This window comes from Bos taurus, chromosome 10 (genome assembly GCF_002263795.3).
Source record: "Bos taurus isolate L1 Dominette 01449 registration number 42190680 breed Hereford chromosome 10, ARS-UCD2.0, whole genome shotgun sequence".
NCBI lineage: Eukaryota > Metazoa > Chordata > Mammalia > Artiodactyla > Bovidae > Bos > Bos taurus.
Genome location: NC_037337.1, coordinates 27,851,874 through 27,865,109, shown reverse-complemented (window position 1 = coordinate 27,865,109; position 13,236 = coordinate 27,851,874). Strand labels below are relative to the sequence as shown.

The following is a 13,236-nucleotide window of genomic DNA, read 5'->3' as shown; positions in this document are numbered from 1 at the left end:
TTTGTTCTAGGTCTGTGAAAAATACTATTAGTATTTTGATAAAGATTGTATTGAATCTGTAGATTGCTGGGTAGTATGCACAATTTTAACAATATTTTAATAATATGTCCAATCCATGAGCATAGTATATGTTTTCATTTATTTGTGTCTTCTTCAATTATTTTTTATCAATGTCATGTAGTTTTCAATAAAAAGGTTTTTCACTTCACTGGTTATGTGTATTTCTAGGTATTTTGTTCATTTTGATGTAATTATAATTGGGATTGTTTTCTCAGTTTCTCTCCCTGATTGTTTTTCCTATATATAAATACAACAGATTTATGTATATTGATTTCTATATCCTGAAAACTTACTGAATTTATTTATTAGTTCTATTTTTTGTATGTGTGTGAAATCTATAGGGTTTTCTGTATATAGTATCATGCCACCTGCAAACAGTGGCAGTTTTATTTATTCTTTTGTTATTATTTTATTATTATTTTTTAATCTTGTCTGATTTCTATGGCTTAGATTTCCAATAATATGTTGAATTAATGTGGCATTGGTGGGCAGTCATCATCTTCTTCCTAATTTTAGAGCAAAAGCTTTCAGTTTTTCATCATTGAGTATTTATGTTAGTGGTGTGTTTGTTGTATATATCCTTTATTATCTTGAGGTATATTTCCTCTATACAAACTTTGTTGAGAGGTTTTTATCATAAAAGCATGTTAGATGATATGGTTTCTTGAGTTATATGTATGTCTTTATCACCATCATCACCATCATCATCATCATTTTCATGATTATTTAGCAAGTGTGAAGAATATATTATCAAATATTTGTCACTTATAATGTGAACAGTACCACATAAGTACAAGCATACCACATTTTGTTGTTCTTCACAGATACTGTGTTTCTCACAAAGTGAAGGATTGTGGCAATAATGCATAGGGCAAGTCTGTTGGTGCCATTTTCCCAACAGTATTTTCTCAGTGTCTCTGTGTCACATTTTGGTAATTTTCATAATATTTCAAAAATTTTCATTATTATTATATTTGTTATGGTGATTTATAATCAGGGTTGATCTATAATCAGTGATGTTACTACTATGACTCATTAAAGGCTCAGATGACAGCTAGGATTTTTTTAGCAAAACATGTATTTTTAACTTAAGGTATATATATTGTTTTATACAAAGTGCTATTACATATTTAATAGACTACAATATATTTTAACAAAGCTTTCATATGCACTGGGAAACTAAAGATTCATATGACTTGATTTTCTGTAATATTTATTTTATTGCAGTGGTCTGCAACTGAACCCATCTTATCTCTGAGGTATACTTGTAATTAATGCCACTCTTATCACTAATAATAATAACTTCTTTCATATTTTCTTAGTTCTCATTATTTCAGCAGCAGCCCTGTTGGCTGGATGGATGGATGGAGGGAATCACTCGGTGTCTGAGTTTGTATTTCTGGGGCTCACTTATTCATGGGAGTTCCAGCTGCTCCTCCTGGTGTTCTCCTCTGTGCTCAATGTGGCAAGCATGACTGGAAACATCCTCATTGTGTTTTCTGTGACTACTGATCCTCACTTACATTCCCCCATGTACTTCCTACTGGCCAGCCTCTCCTTCATTGACTTGGGAGCCTGCTCTGTCACTTCTCCCAAGATGATCTATGACCTTTTCAGAAAGCGTAAAGTCATTTCTTTTGGAGGCTGCATTGCTCAGATCTTCTTCATCCATGTCATTGGTGGGGTGGAGATGGTGCTGCTCATAGCCATGGCCTTTGACAGATATGTTGCCATATGTAAGCCTCTCCACTATCTGAGCATCATGAGCCCAAGGATGTGCATTTTGTTTCTGGCTGCTGCCTGGGCCCTTGGTGTCAGCCACTCACTGTTCCAGCTAGCATTCATTGTTAATTTGCCCTTCTGTGGTCCGAATGTATTGGACAGCTTTTACTGTGATCTTCCTCGGCTCCTCAGACTGGCCTGTACAGATACTTACAGACTTCAGTTCATGGTCACTGGCAATAGTGGGTTTATCTGTGTTAGTTCCTTCTTTATACTCCTCATCTCCTATATGTTCATCCTGTTAACTGTTTGGAAACGCTCCTCAGGTGGTTCACCCAAGGCCCTGTCCACTTTGTCAGCTCACATCACTGTGGTTATTTTGTTCTTTGGTCCAACCATGTTTGTCTATACATGGCCGCACCCCAATTCCCAAATGGACAAGTTTCTTGCTCTTTCTGATGCTGTTCTCACTCCTTTTTTAAATCCAGTCATCTACACATTCAGGAATAAAGAGATGAAGGTAGCAATGAAGAGAGCTTTCAGACCATTCGTGATTTTTAGGAAGATTTCATAAATAATGATAGAAGAATTTTATCCTGATCATCATGTCACCTGTATCTGAAATTTTAGAATTAGCTTTTTTTTGTTCATTAGAGATTAATTTGAGTGTTACCACAGTCTTTAAGAATGCTCCTCTTCCTTAAAGATGATGAAGATTTAAACAAATAAAACTTTAATTCAAAACTTATGTTGATGCATATGGGATTGCACATATGTGTACTAATTATAATTATAAATCATTTCTTTCTAGGTAGTTTCTTTGCCTCTCTTTTCTCTTGTAACTATAAATTTATTATTATTTCAATATATCCATGTATTTACTCATAATCTGCCTCTTGAGGTAACTTATATGCTAATTATTCAATTACCATTAAATCTAAGTAGACTGTGAAAGGATAGATATGCATATTACAGTCTCCTGAGACTCACTGAACAGCAACAACAGCAATAACAAAGAGATATAATGAAAAAGTCGATAGAGACATTTAAGTCAAATCATAAAAAATACATAAATAATCCAAAAAAGAGACAACAAGGGGTAAAGAAAAGAACAAAAACTGGGAGAAACAGAAAATAAATGATAAAATGGTAAAGCTAAATGACCATTTTAATAATCTCATTAAATATAAAGGTCTGCATACTAATTGAAGACAAGTCATCAAATTAGGGGAAAAACCCTAAATATATGCTGTGTACAAGAAACTCACTTTAAATATTATATATATGTGTGTATATATGTATATATATATGTTATATGTAGAAGAATGGAAAGTATACCATGTAAATGCTAATCAAAAGAAAATGGGAGCAGTTATATCAGTTAGGAAACAGGAAACCTATGTAAGGCTATCAACCAATTTTATCCAGTAATCATTTGCAGAAAAACCTACCTGACAACAGCAAAATGTATACTCTTTTCTCAAGTGCACATGAAATATTCTTGAAGACAGAACATATTCTGGACAATAAATCAGACTTACCAAATTAAAAGAATTAAAATTACACAAAAAAATTCTCTGAAAGTAATAGAATTAAACTAAAAATAAATGGAAAGATATCTGAAAATTCTCCTAATAATTGGAAATTAAACAGTATACTTCACATAATACATAGGTCATAAAGAAAGTGATAAGGGAAATTACAAAGTATGTGAGTTGAATGGAAATGAAAATACAATATCAAAATTTGTGGAATTTGGCTAGAGCAGTGTTTAAAAAGTTTATACAATTTAAAGCTAATATTAAAAAATAAAAAAATTATTAAACCAGTTAATATTTCACTTTAGGATGAGAAGAGAAAGTTAAATACAGATAAAGAGAATGAAGAAAACAATAATGATAATAGAAAAAAAAAACTTCTTGAAAATAGAAAAATCTATAAAGAAATAACATTGAAACCAAAAGGAAAATTTTTTTCTAATTTTATTTTATTTTTAAACTTTATATAATTGTATTAGTTTTGCCAAATATCAAAATGAATCTGCCACAGGTATACATGTGTTCCCCATCCTGAACCCTCCTCCCTCCTCCCTCCCCATACCATCCCTCTAATTTTTGAGAAATATCAATACAATTGAAAGAGATTGCTGAGAAGGTTAAAATGTCATTATTAGAAGGGGAAAATATCTCACTATACTCTAGACACATCAAGAGAATAATCATAAGATATTATGAGTAACTTATGCCCATACTTTTAATTCTAATGAAATATATTAATTCTTGAAAAATATGAAATATACAAGTTGACTTAAGTATAAACAAACAACTTGAATAGTTTTATATTAGCTAAGGAAATTGAATTCCTAGTTTAAAACCCTTCATCCAAAATCTCTAAAAGTCCAGATAAATTTTACTGGCAAATTCTGTCAGACATTTATGGTAGAGATATATCAATTTTACACAAATTTCCCAGAAAATCATAGGGAGGGAACTTCCCAACTTAGTTTCTGAGATCAACATTGCTGTGATATAAAAAAAAAAGACACTATAAGAAACAAAGAAAAACAAAAAAATACAGATTAATATCCACCATAAACAGAGACACCAAATGCTCAACAAAGTATTTGACAGTCAGGATAGGATATAAATAGATGTGATAAATACATCATAACTAAGTGGGGTTTAGTCAAGGAATGAAAGGCAGGCTGAAGAGTTCAGTATCAATTGACAGAAAAAAAGATTTAAAACTACATGATTGTCTTAATAGATGTAAAAAGAAAAGGACAAAATTAAATACCTAGGGGCTTCCTTAGTATCTCAGTCAGTAAAGAATCCACCTGCAATGCAGGAGACCTGAGTTCACTCCCTGGGTCAGGAAGATCCCTTGGAGGAGGAAATGGCAATCCACACCAGTGTTCTTGCCTGGGAAATCCCATGGACAGAGGGACCTGGTGGGCTACTGTCCATGAGGTCTCAAGAGTCAGACACGACTTACCAACTAAACCACTATTCATGATAAAAATTCTCAATAAAGGGAAAAAAGGAATTTCCTTAATCTGATTAAGACCATCAACAAAATCTTACAGCTAACATTATACTCATTGGTGAAAGACTGAATATTTCATTCTAAGACTGGGAACAAGGCAAAGATTTGCATCCTTACCACTCCTACTTATAATCACACTAGATATCCCAGCCAGTGGAATAAGGCAAGAGAAGAAGAGACATGCAGTTTAGAAAGGAAGAAATAAAATTGTCTCCATGCACTAAAGATAAGATTTTCTATATAGTAAATTCTAATGAATGTGTAAAACAAGCTTCAAAAACTAAAGTGAGCTCTGTAATATATAAAATTCAGTTGTATTTCTACATACTGGAGATGAACAGTTGGAAGCCAAAATATTTATTTTAAAGATGACATTTATGATAGCACTTATAAACATGGAATACTTAACTGTAGATATAACAAGTGTATGCTGATAATTACAAAACACTGATGCAATAAATCAAAAAATATATAAGGTGGCTGAGATGGTAAAGAATCTGCCTTCAGTGCAGGAGACCTGGGTTCGATCCCTGGGTTGGGAAGATTCTCTGGAGGACGGTGTGGCAACCCACTCCAGTATTGTTGCCTGGAGAACCTCCATGGACAGAGGAGCCTTCTGGGCTATATAGTCCATGGGGTCGCAAAGAGTTGGACACAACAGAGTGACTAAGCACATCAGAAATCATAAATTGGAACACTGTGACGTTAGTCATATGTCAATTCTTGCCAAAGTCATCCATAGATTCAACAAAGTCCCAGTCAAAACACCATCATTGTCAGGTTTTGGTATTAGGGTGATGGTGGCCTCATAGAATGAGTTTGGAAGTTTACCTTCCTCTGAAATTTTCTGGAAGAGTTTGAGTAGGATAGGTGTCAGCTCTTCTCTAAATTTTTGGTAGAATTCAGCTGTGAAGCCGTCTGGTCCTGGGCTTTTGTTTGCTGGAAGATTTCTGATTACAGTTTCAATTTCTGTGCTTGTGATGGGTCTGTTAAGATTTTCTATTTTTTCCTCGTTCAGTTTTCGGAAGTTGTACTTTTCTAAGAATTTGTCCGTTTCTTCCACGTTGTCCATTTTATTGGCATATAATTGTTGATAGTAGTCTCTTATGATCCTTTGTATCTGTGTTGTCTGTTGTGATCTCTCCATTTTCATTTCTAATTTTATTGATTTTATTTTTCTCCCTTTGTTTCTTTATGAGTCTGGCTAATGGTTTGACAATTTTATTTATCCTTTCAAAGAACCAGCTTTTGGCTTTGTTGACTTTTGCTATGGTCTCTTTTGTTTCTTTTGCATTTATTACTGCCCTAATTTTTAAGACTTCTTTCCTTCTACTAACCCTGGGGTTCTTCATTTCTTCCTTTTCTAGTTGCTTTAGGTGTAGAGTTAGGTTATTTATTTGACTTTTTTCTTGTTTCTTGAGGTATGCCTGTATTGCTATGAACTTTTCCCTTAGCACTGCTTTTACAATGTCCTATAGGTTTTGGGTTGTTGTGTTTTCATTTTCATTCATTTCTATGCATATTTTGATTTCTTCTGTGATTTGTTGGTTATTCAGCAGCATGTTGTTCAGCCTCCATATGTTGGAATTTTTAAAAGTTTTTCTCCTGTAATTGACATCTAATCTTACTGCACTGTGGTCAGAAAAGATGCTTGGAATGATTTCAATTTTTTTGAATTTACCAAGGCTAGATTTATAGCCCAGGATGTGATCTATCCTGGAGAAGGTTCCATGTGCGCTTGAGAAAAAGGTGAAATTCATTGTTTTGGGATGAAATGCCCTATAGATATCAAATAGGTCTAACTGGTCTATTTTATCATTTAAAGATTGTGTTTCTTTGTTAATTTTCTGTTTAGTTGATGTATCCATAGGTGTGAGTGGGGTATTAAAGCCTCCCACTATTATTATGTTATTTAATTTCTCCTTTCATACTTGTTAGCATTTGTCTTACATATTGCGGTGCTCCTATGTTGGGTGCATATATATTTATAATTGTTATATCTTCTTCTTGGATTGATCCTTTGATCATTATGTAGTGTCCTTCTTTGTCTCTTTTTACAGCCTTTGTTTTAAAGTCTATTTTATGTGATATGAGTATTGCTACTCCTGCTTTCTTTTGGTCTCTATTTGCATGGAAAATCTTTTTCCAGCCCTTCACTTTCAGTCTGTATGTGTCCCCTGTTTTGAGGTGGGTCTCTTGTAGACAACATATATAGGGGTCTTGTTTTTGTATCCATTCAGCCAGTCTTTGTCTTTTGGTTGGGGCATTCAACCCATTTACATTTAAGGTAATTATTGATAAGTATGATCCCATTGCTATTTACGTTATTGTTTTGGGTTCAAGTTTATATACCGTTTATACAGGCCAATATCACTGATGAACATAGTTGCAAAAATCCTTAACAAAATTCTAGCAATCAGAATCCAACAACACATTAAAAAGATCATACACCATGACCAAGTGGGCTTTATCCAAGGGATGCAAGGATTCTTCAATATCCGCAACATTAACCACATTAACAAATTGAAAAATAAAGGCCATATGATTATCTCAATAGATGCAGAAAAAGCCTTTGATAAAATTCAACATCCATTTATAATAAAAACTCTCCATAAAGCAGGAATAGAAGGAACATACCTCAACATAATAAAAGCTATATATGACAAACCCACAGCAAACATTATCCTCAATGGTGAAAAATTGAAAGCATTTCCCCTAAAGTTAGGGACAAGACAAGGGTGCTCACTCTCACCACTACTATTCAACATAATTTTGGAAGTTTTGGCCACAGCAATCAGAGCAGAAGAAGAAATAAAGGGAATCCAAATTGGAAAAGAAGAAGTAAAACTCTCACTGTTTGCAGATGACATGATCCTCTACATAGAAAACCCTAAAGACTCCACCAGAAAATTACTAGAAATAATCAATGCATATAGTAAAGTTGCAGGATGTAAAATCAACACACAGAAATCCCTTGCATTCCTATACACTAATAATGAGAAAACAGAAAGAGAAATTAAGGAAACAATTCCATTCACCATTGCAACGAAAAGAATAAAATACTTAGGAATATATCAACCTAAAGAAACTAAAGATTTGTATATAAAAAACTATAAAACACTGGTGAAAGAAATCAAAGAGGACACTAATAGATGGAGAAATATACCATGTTCATGGATTGGAAGAATCAATATAGTGAAAATGAATATACTACCCAAAGCAATCTATAGATTCAATGCAATCCCTATCAAGCTACCAACGGTATTTTTCACAGAGCTAGAACAAATAATTTCACAATTTGTATGGAAATACAAAAATCCTCAAATAGCCAAAGCAATCTTGAGAAAGAAGAACGGAATTGGAGGAATCAACCTGCCTGACTTCAGGCTCTACTACAAAGCCACAGTCATCAAGACAGTATGGTACTTGCACAAAGACAGAAATATAGATCAATGGAACAAAATAGAAAGCCCAGAGATAAACCCATGCACCTATGGATATCTTATCTTTGACAAAGGAGGCAAGAATATACAATAGAGAAAACACAATCTCTTTATTGAGTGGTGCTGGGAAAATTGGTCAACCACTTGTAAAAGAATGAAACTAGAACACTTTCTAACACCATACACAACAATAAACTCAAAATGGATTAAAGATCTAAATGTAAGACCAGAAACTATAAAACTCCTAGAGGAGAACATAGGCAAAACACTCTCAGACATAAATCACAGCAGGATCCTCTATGACCCACCTCCCAGAATATTGGAAATAAAAGCAAAAATAAACAAATGGGATCTAATTAAAATTAAAAGCTTCTGCACAACAAAAGAAACTATAAGCAAGGTGAAAAGACAGCCTTCAGAATGGGAGAAAATAATAGCAAATGAAGCAACCGACAAATAATTAAACCAAAAATATATAAGCAACTCCTGCAGCTCAATTCCAGAAAAATAAGTGACCCAATCAAAAAATGGGCCAAAGAACTAAACAGACATTTCTCCAAAGAAGACATACAGATGGCTAACAAACACATGAAAAGATGCTCAACATCACTCATTATCAGAGAAATGCAAATCAAAACCACAATGAGGTACCATTTCACGCCAGTCACAATGGCTGTGATCCAAAAGTCTACAAGCAATAAATGCTGGAGAGAGTGTGGAGAAAAGGGAACCCTCGTACACTGTTGGTGAGAATGCAAACTAGTACAGCCACTATGGAGAACAGTGTGGAGATTCCTTAAAAAACTGGAAATAGAACTGCCATATGATCCAGCAATCCCACTGCTGGGCATACACACCGAGGAAACCAGAACTGGGGTACACGTGTGCCCCAATGTTCATCGCAGCACTGTTTTTAATAGCCAGGACATGGAAGCAACCTAGATGTCCATCAGCAGATGAATGGATAAAGAAAGCAGTGGTACATATACACAATGGAGTATTACTCAGCCATTAAACAGAATGCATTTGAATTAGTTCTAATGAAGTGGATGAAATTGGAGCAATTATACAGAGTGAAGTAAGCCAGGAAGAAAAACGCCAATACAGTATACTAATGCATATATATGGAATTTAGAAAGATGGTATTGATAACCCTGTATGCGAGACAGCAAAAGAGACACAGAAGTATAGAACAGTCTTTTGGACTCTATGGGAGAGGGAGGGGGGGGATGATTTGGGAGAATGGCATTAAAAAATGTATAATATCATATAAGAAATGAATCGCCAGTCCAGGTTCGATGCAGGATACAGGAAGCATGGGGCAGTTGCACTGGGATGACCCAGAGGGATGGTATGGGGAGGGAGGTGGGAGGGGGGTTCAGGATGGGGAACACATGTACACCCATGGCGGATGCATGTTGATGTATGGCAAAACCAATACAATATAGTTACATAAAAAAAAAAAAATCAGATTTTTAAAGATATCAACAAACAGATTTTAAAATCTTTATGGAAATGCAAAGGAACTATAATAGCCAAAATAAATTTTTAAAAAGTAAAATTGAATTTTAAAATGTATACATAGATCAAGTAACAGAAAGAAGAATCAAGAAATAAACCTACAAATATGTTAAAACACAATTCAATGGAGAACAGGGAGTTGTTTCAACAAATCGTGCTGAAATAAACATTTATAAGGGCTACCCAGTTGGCACAGTGGTGAAGAATCTGCCTGCCAGTGCAGGAGATGCAAGAGATGTGGGTTGGATCCCAGGGTTGGGAAGATCCCCTGGAGTAGGAAATGGCAACCTGCTCCAGTATTCCTGCCTGGAAAATTCCATGGATAGAGAAGCCTGGCTGTCTATGTAGTTAGAAAGAGTCAGACATTGAGCACACACAAACAAACATTCATAATGAAAATTAAAGCTCAAGCTATATCTGACACCTTTTTAACTCAAAAATGGTCATAGACCTAAATGTAAAATCTAAAACAATAAAACCTCTAGAAGAAAGTATTAGAGAAAATTTAGTCACCTGAAGCTAGTAAAGATTTCTGAGATATGAAACCAAAAACATAAAATACAAAAAGTTATAAATTGTTCTTCAGCAAAATTGAAAATGTCTGCTCTGTTAATGAAATGACAACCCATATAAGTGGGATGAGTATATTTGCATATCACATATCTGAAAAATGACTTGTATTTTGAATCTATAGGGAACTCTCAGTAATAAAAAAAAGATGCAATTTAAAGTAACAAAAGGCTTGAACAGATACTTTACCAAACAAAATCTGTAACTTAAGGAAGAAAGAGAATAAAAATTGGATAAAGTTCTAAATGCATATATAGGCCAACCCTTTGATATCTATGTAATTTAGATAATCTGTCTAAGAATATGTAACTACATCTACTTCACAGTGTGGTTGTGGAGATTTAACAGACTGTGCATGAAAGTGTTATTTCTGAAGTCAATTTAACCTCAATTCCTTATATATTCTCTCTACCTTTTTTCATGGAATATTGTATGGTTTTATCTCCATGTACTGGGCTTCTCTGGTGGCTCAGATGGTAAAGAATCTGCCTGCAGTGCAGGAGAACCAGGTTCAGTCCCTGGGTTGAGAAGATCCCCTGGAGAAGGGAATGGCAACCCACTCCAGTATTCTTGCCTGGAAAATTCCATTGACAGAGAAGCCTCGTAGGCACAGTCCATGGGGTCACAAAGAGTCAGACAGGACTGAGTGACTAACACTTTCACTATTATTCTTATTATATATTTTGTGTTTAAGTTGAATATTATTGTAATATCAACATAGAAATGATGAGATTATTATACTAACACATATATATGGAATTTAGAAAGATGGTAACAGTAACCCTGTATACGAGACAGCAAAAGAGACACTGATGTATAGAACAGTCTTTTGGACTCTGTGGAAGAGGGAGAGGGTGGGATGATTTGGGAGAATGGCATTGAAATATGTATAATATCATATATGAAATGAGTCGCCAGTCCATGTTCAATGCATGATACTGGATGCTTGGGGCTGGTGCAATGGGACGACCCAGAGGGATGGTATGGGGAGGGAGGAGGGAGGAGGGTTCAGGATGGGGAACACATGTATCCCTGTGGCGGATTCATTTTGATATATGGCAAAACCAATACAATATTTTAAAGTTAAAAAATAAAATAAAAATGCTGCTGTGGCATTTACCTTTAATCATCATAAAGATTAAAAGAGCTCTAAAACATGTTCAGTGGTACCTTTGTCATAAGAAACCTGAATGTCTCATTTTTCCTCATTTACAGCTTCTTTGCCTGGCTACAGTAGGAAAACCAAAACGACCACAGGTGATAATCCCCCAGGCCAACTGACTTCACTTCAGCAGTCCCAGATCTCCACAGCATCACTTGGTCACTACCCTCTGGGGTTGTAATTAGCTGCTGCTTTGACTGTTTTATACTATTTGTGTGTGTCTGTAATGATCCTGCATAGGACCTGGTTGATTTTGGGAGAACTATATCTGTCTGTATCTTTAATGATGGTGTTTTCTTAGTTCCCTTGACAAAACAGGTAGGTGGGGCAAAAATAAAATCAGTAGTGAATAAATTACTACTAGCCAAGTTTTCTGTATTCCAGGAATGTAAAAACTGAGTTTTTCTGTAGCTCGCTGTGATGTTAACCTTCTGTGGAAGTTTTCTGCCCCCACTAGAGAAGGAGGATAGAGTAGGGATCAGGCCCATGAAGAGGAGTCATGTATATGGACAGTTGAAGGTATGAGTTAGGGGAAGTGCACAACAAGCCTTCAAAGAATGAGCATAAATCTGTAGAAGAATATCAGGGAACGCTCATCTTCTTTTCTAAGTATCTCAAGTGTTGGTCCTTACGTTAAAATTTTAATTTTTTTGGTATCATGTGTTTTTCTTTCTGGCCTGTGATTTATTGTCAGTCTGACTATATAGTTGTACTATACAGTGACTAGAAATGTTTCAGCCCTTTGTAACCTCCTGTTTCGCCTGCCATTTTATTTCTCTGTCTTTTCATCCTAATAGTTAAAGTTCTTTTTGGTTGATTTCAAGCTGCTGAGCATTGCTGGTATGTGTTACAATAGAGTGGCATGTAGAGTCTCTGAAAACTTTGTCTTCTAGCCCCTGCTGCTGCTGCTAAGTCACTTCAGTCGTGTCTCACTCTGTGCGACCCCATAGACGGCAGCCCACCAGTCTTCCCCCGTCCCTGGGATTCTCCAGGCAAGAACACGGGAGTGGGTTGCCATTTCCTTCTCCAGTGCATGAAAGTGAAAAGTGAAAGTGAAGTCGCTCAGTCGTGTCCGACTCTGAGTGACCCCATGGACTGCAGCCTACCAGGCTCTTCCGTCCATGGGATTTTCCAGGCAAGAGTACTGGAGTGGGGTGCCATTGCCTTCTTCGTTCTAGCCCCAATGGCGTCCTTTTATTCATTCATTCATTCTTTGACAACTCATCACATTTATTATATGATTAATTCCTTAATGAACCCATTTGATATTTATAATGTGTGCCTATGATACACTGGCCCTAAACCACCTGTTTCCAAAGTAGAAAACATATGTCAACTGGTATCTCAATTTATTTTATTTCTTCCCTTTACTCTATCATCCCACTCTCTTCACTGTCCCATCATTTCTCTATTCCCTCCATTAGTTCTCAGTTTTCATGCTTGGTTCTTGATTCACTCTTCTTGATTCACTTTTTGGCTTCTATGGCTCACAGCCCATTGTCCTCCTGTCTCCCGGATTGTTCTGCCCAAGTCTTTGGCTCCTTTGCTTCCTTTCACACTATCAGTGTAACGTTCTACATGGTGGGATCTTTGCTTTATTTCATTTATCTTGTCTTTTCCCTCTGTACTCTTGCTCTCAGAGAACTAATTCACTCTTATATATTAATTTATCACTCTTACGTGAGTTATGATACAATTATGTCTTGAATCTAT

General features: G+C 35.4%; 1 protein-coding gene across 1 annotated transcript; it reads left to right on the top strand.

The window, feature by feature from the left end:
- The first annotated feature begins 1,420 nt into the window (after positions 1-1,420).
- On the top strand, positions 1,421-2,356 carry OR4F1D (olfactory receptor family 4 subfamily F member 1D). The gene has a single exon (NM_001390407.1). The coding sequence runs from the start codon at positions 1,421-1,423 to the stop codon at positions 2,354-2,356; it is 936 nt and encodes a 311-aa protein (NP_001377336.1).
- The last annotated feature ends 10,880 nt before the right edge of the window (positions 2,357-13,236 follow it).

What these genes read in the sequence shown, in the direction of transcription:
- OR4F1D (NM_001390407.1), top strand. Translation starts at nt 1,421, where the DNA reads ATGGATGGAGGGAATCACTCGGTGTCTGAGTTTGTATTTCTGGGGCTC.